Consider the following 6,017-nt stretch of genomic DNA (forward strand, 5'->3'; position numbering starts at 1 on the left):
GGGGACGAGTGCCAGGGCCACGGTGCTTGCAGCATATTAATTTTACTTTAGAAAGAGAGGCTCATAATCAGTTACCCTTATTAGACGTTTTGGTTTCCAAGTATGGGGATCATTTTATTATCTGTCTGAAAAAAAAAAAAAAATCTACGTTGCTTCACAGGGCATTTTCTTTGACTTCGTGCTGGGCTTCTTTTCATAAAGAAGTTGAATTTTTATACAAATAATTTTCAAATATGCTTGCCCCAAGTGTGATTCGGGGACCTATACCGGATCGACTAAACGATTGCTGAGGCTCATGGCCGATTATCATAAAGGTGTCAGTCATCAAACGAGTTAAAGGGTCTTCAATCCCCAATTTTCTGATATCAGAAACCATTGTCTTATTAGTAGAACCAATATTAACTACTCTGACTTTTCTATCTTAGGCCAAACTAGCCATTCTTACGAAATGCCTATTCTTAAATCTCTCTTTATTAAGCAGTTAGCGCTCAAACTGAACTCGCACACTTCCTCTGTTCAACTGTACTTGGCCTAAATAATTTTTTTATTTCTTTGCTTTTTAGCCACCGTACTTTATCACCCAGTATTCAACTTTTCATATGATAGGTGCTCTTTTGAACTTTCCTGTTTATGTAAATACTTCTTAAGTTTTAACGGTAATTTAAATTTTATCTTTAATATCTATTGCTGTAAGTAGTTGTTTTCCATGTACTTTAATTTGTTTATAATTATTCTTTTGTAGCCTTGAAGATATAAAATGATGTTACGAAGCGCGTTGGTGAATAAATATTATCTCTGCTTGTCACCTATCTATCTATCTTTGTATATATATATATATATATATATATATATATATATATATATATATTATATATATATATTATATATATATGTGTGTGTGTGTGTGTGTGTGTGTGTGTGTGTGTGTGTGTGTGTGGGTGTGTGTATGTGTGTGTGTTTATTTGTCGGCTATACCAGAAGTCTGGGGTAATTATATGGATATTTTACCCTTGAAGGACTTCCAAATTTGATTGGCGCTTTTAAGCGTGTGGGTGTTGAATAGGCGGAGTCACTTACCACCACCTGCACTGCCTTCAGAGCCTATAGAGAATATATACCCAGTGAATTGGAATCACCAGCCAACCAGCAGGTGCCGAGTGTAGACTTCACGCTCATCGTCTCTTACAGCTGCCAAGTAAGTGAAAATATGTGTCTGGTTGTTATGAGTACCGAAGGTTGAATGAACTCACTTTAGTCTTTCTCTCCATCCCGTTTGAGATCACATAACGTATGCAGATTTTGCAGCAATTTTCCCATGTTTTTCATATAATGCCAATTTTGAATAAAATTGACCTTTGTAAAACTTACTTCACTATGAAAATATCTTAATATGTTTTCCGGAGATGCCATATTTCCTGAAAATGTAATAGTCTTTTACATCCTGGTTAATCATTTTCATTTCTTACCTCATGAACATGGAAATTTCCTATTCATGAAACACTGTTCATCTTGAGTGTTGTTTATTGACAATGCAGTCCCCTCTACACTCTGGTATGAAAACATACTTTTGATAGGGTCAACTTCCTATTGTACAGACGCTCAAATAAGTTGTGGTAGAGTTCCATAATTTTTTGTTCACCTGCCTGACACACGATTCATACCTTATCTATATTTCTTTTTGAAGATCCAAGAAATCTTATGTAATGACGTTTAAAACAGTAGCCCATCATGTTATGTTATTGCTTAAAACTATTTTCCATATAGCAAAATTGATGTCAACGAAACGAAGTGATAAAAAAACATCATATAGTTCTTACATTATCATTTCAATATTAAGTGGAAGGTAGTTGAACGATTCTATTTGTTAAATTTCACGGTAAACATTGGAAACTCACAAAATGCTATATAAAAATTATTACCTAACTGTTCACCATGCGACCTCACTTTGTTGCTTTGTAAGTCGTGATGTGCGCAGAAATTGAATGTACATGTGTCATTTATCGGTCTAAGAAACATCCTTTGAGCGAAAAACAATTGTTGCACTGCTTTAGATGCAAGTTGCTGTTAGAGAGATATCAAGAAAGCTTAATATACCGAAGAGAATCATACATAGATGAACCAAATTGTTTAGAGAACGGCAACATTTAGAAAATGGACTTAGAAGTGGAACTGCTGGAAGCACCACAAGAGAGCAAGACAACACAGTAGTGTAAATGTTGAAGTGCAATTTTTATTTGTGAATTTTTAATTCTAGTGCCCCGACATGATAACGGTTATTTTAAAATTCCTCTCACCGACAATCGAAGCCTTAGAATGCACATGTTTATAGAACATTTTTTCCTCAAAATTACTTTTTCTTTCACGCCCCAAAATATATGCAAACTCGTGTTACACCCTGTATGTATGACTGTTGCAGCTGTCAAAGAACAATAAGAGAGTCATCTTGCATTCTCCTTATAATATGCTTATGGCAGTAGGTCTACATATACATGTGAAACTAATCTTAATTAATTTCTGTATAAAAGAAATGAATAGCTACAGAAAAATTTAATCCCAGAAAGCTTTTATGAAAGTAAGTCTTTCTTAATGTATTCGTCAGTTTGACTCCCTCAGTTTTCCAACGTGTTCTGATGAAACAGAATAATAGGCAGGGAATTAGACAAAAAAAAAAAAAAATTATATTCGTTTGATGTTTTACTATTGCTTTTTGACTTGAGATAGCAAGGTCAGAGTAAATCGTTTTAAGCAATTATGAAAAGGATAAGAAAATAGGAGAACAAAGCCAATAAAAAAAGAACAACGGGAATAATCAAATAAAACAGATTAATATAGATATTCTCGATTTGCATACTCAGTCAAATTACGTATCCAAGAGAATATAATGCTGAAAGTATTACTCGGTAATAAAAAATGCTAGAAAAAATGAACACATTTATAGAAAGCTGAATAAATTTGCTATATATACGGTAATTAGAATCAATTGGAGTTCCCAGTAAATAATTGAGCATAAATTCATTATACGGAAACGATTATCATGGTGAAAGATAGAAATATATGATTATTTTACACACACACACACAATATATAATATATATATATATATATATATAATATATATATATTATATATATATATAGATATATATATAATATATATATATTACAGAAAAGTCACATTTATTCATCAAATAAAAAAAATAATGTTTTAATTGGGTACTCAATCCTTATTGTTTTTCTTGGACTGCTAGGGGGGACGTATTTCTTGCTAACTGTCACAATGTTGCAAGTCCCCTGTTGAAAAGCTGATGGACAGGTAGCAAGGTCAGGTCAGCTACGGTGTAGTTGATGGTGGGGCGGGGTGGGGGATTGGGGGGAAGATACCCCTCAGGTCCTCCTGTGGTACGCCTTGAAACACCGCCCCTTGCACAGGTGCACATTGCAAGTAGCGCAAGAGCACCTTGTGTTCTTTCGGACGCTCCTTGACCAGCACCAACGACACATCTTGCGCTGCTTGGTTTGGACGAAGGCTTGTTTGTGCCCCACACCTAACTGATACCTGACAGCGGCTCAGATATTCTAAGGTATACACACGCATGGGTTAGAGGGTGTAAGGGTTGTTGTTTCCAATGGGACTGGGTCAATGGCGCGTTTCTTCTCACCAGCAACAGCCTTGATAAAGCTTTTGTTGTCTTTGGCCCACTGCATCTCCTCGCCAGAATCACCACTACTCTCCTCGTCATAATTCACTAAATGGCGAATTTTCAATACTAGTTTTGGTGAACTACAAGGTTCCACTTCACTTTCAGATAAACCAGTGTCGTTATCGAATAGAAGCCCGTGAAACTTGCTGGGAGTCACGAACTCCTTCCTACCACGTGACGCCATTGTTCTTCTGAAAGAACATATCAATTCATATAAAAAAACACTTGAAATGGTATTCACATTATAGCAAAATCACTGGCTTACACATAAAAACACTAAACAAATACAAAATGTACTTACAAACGCAGAAAAATGGACGGGAGAGAGAAAAAAAGCCGCACCACTTAAAGTATTTGTAAACTCTGAGGCACTTTGAGCTGAACTGATGCACTAGAGTGACTAGACGCTTAGTAGCCATGAATGCGCATCAGCTAACGGAGTTGGGTTTGCGTTTTCTGCGAGATTCATCATCTGTAGACCCAATGGCTTCAACTACGTTTTCTATGATTGACATTTTTCTTTCATGAATTTGTCCCGAAAAGAACTCTCGGGCACGTCATCCGTGCACTTACAGAATAAAATTTATTGACGCTCTTCGCGTCATCGGATCACGAAAGAGTTAATGGTCACTCGTAACTTTTATATTTATTCAATTTCTTAATAGCGTAGTGGTTATTTATGGAATCTGAATGGACAGTATAAAGTGCTGTCATAATGCTGCCGTTGAAAGAGTACCATGTAATATGTTATTGCAAGTTTTAAGTGAACTTAAATAAATATTTGCGGTGGTTAGGTAAAATTATTTAATTTTTAACACATTACAATTTTTTTGTGTTCTGTTTTTAATTCTTTTGAAGTGTTTATTTCATGTTATGTGCGGTTAATATTTTCTTAGTGTTTTTACATTTTGGGTTCTTTTCCACACTTTTCAGTTTACATATTTTTGCATTCACATTTTGTTTGATTACCATAGGTGTTTCTTACTGATTATCAGTGCATATTTGGTTTAATTTAACACTTGTTAATTAATTTGCATAAGTTTGAATTTTACTTAAATAATTTAGTTTCTTGATAATTTTTTTTTATAAAATAACGCTGATTTAATTTAGTTTGATAATTAATTATTAAACTTTGTGATGTTTTCAAGTAATAGTAAATTTCCTTGAGGTTGTGAATTTTACTTAAAGATTTTGAATTAAAAATACATCTCTATGTATTTAGAACTTATATTCGTTCACGTATTAACCACCAGTAATAGGATCTTATATAGGTAAAAATATGGAGTGGCTGTTATTCTTCAGTTTCATTGAAGTGAGTTAGAACGAGGGAAATACTAAGATGCATAAAGTTGTTGTTGGAGCAATGCCCTTTAATAGATTTAATCTCATATATGATACATCACACCTGTTTCAATGAACTTGGTCTGATTTCTAGCATAACTAATAAGTTTTTAAGGGATCACTGTTGCCTTTAGAGTAATCAGTCGTATTTTATCTGTGAAGGTTCAGGTGTCTTCCTGTAGTTATGTTACAATTTTTTGTTTGATGACAGTTGTGACCAATACCTATATATAATACATTATATATATATATATATATATATATATATATATATTATATATATATATATATATATATATATATATATATATATATAATATATATATATATATATATATATATATATATATATATATATATATTATATAATATATATATATATATATATATATAATATTATATATATATATATATATATATATATATATATATATATATATATATATACACATATATAAATTATACATACATATAATAAAAGTGAGTGTGATGGATGCCTCCTCTTCTATCACTTGGTCCGACTTGCTGGAATCGATTGTTTGGAAATATTTTTCAGTGATACTTGAATTGGTTTTTTCACTGATTTCAGGATGGGTCGTTCATGCAGAGTAAGTTCTGTCGCGCATCTGAAGCTCTTGATGCCTCTGATGCTTTTTGTTGGCATCTCTGAGGGATCACCACTGGATTATGAAAGGTTTGGATCAAGGTATAATTTTATTGTAAGGAAAACTAGTGTATGATATTTGACTTAATACAGAAATACTGAGAAAATGTTGCATAAATCTTTATATACAAAAGGTGGACAGGCGAACCTTAATTGTTTACAGGACAGTAGATTTATGAACGAAGTTTGTGTGAATATTTTTGGGTATATTCATAGCAAATATGTACACGTTTACGGAAACTTTTGTCTTTTTTCATATTTACTCCTTAAATTATGATTTACTCTATGTCTTCTATTCTGTCATATTAGAAT

At 33.1% G+C, this 6,017-nt stretch overlaps 1 protein-coding gene across 4 annotated transcripts in view; it reads left to right on the forward strand.

The window, feature by feature from the left end:
* The first annotated feature begins 1,114 nt into the window (after positions 1–1,114).
* Positions 1,115–6,017, forward strand: part of LOC135203511 (carboxypeptidase B-like) — a 28,668-nt gene continuing 23,765 nt past the window's right edge. Inside the window, exons 1-2 of one of the 4 annotated variants that reach the window (XM_064233241.1) lie at positions 1,115–1,195; positions 5,631–5,747. In XM_064233241.1, the coding sequence (XP_064089311.1) occupies positions 5,632–5,747 (116 nt within the window). In that variant the 5' untranslated portion in view covers positions 1,115–1,195; position 5,631. Of the gene's footprint in view, positions 1,196–3,242; positions 3,581–5,630; positions 5,748–6,017 lie in introns of those variants that run through there. The other 3 variants (XM_064233243.1, XM_064233242.1, XM_064233244.1) reach the window with 3 other exon arrangements.

Source organism: Macrobrachium nipponense, chromosome 36 (assembly GCF_015104395.2).
Source record: "Macrobrachium nipponense isolate FS-2020 chromosome 36, ASM1510439v2, whole genome shotgun sequence".
Classification (NCBI taxonomy): Eukaryota; Metazoa; Arthropoda; class Malacostraca; order Decapoda; family Palaemonidae; genus Macrobrachium; species Macrobrachium nipponense.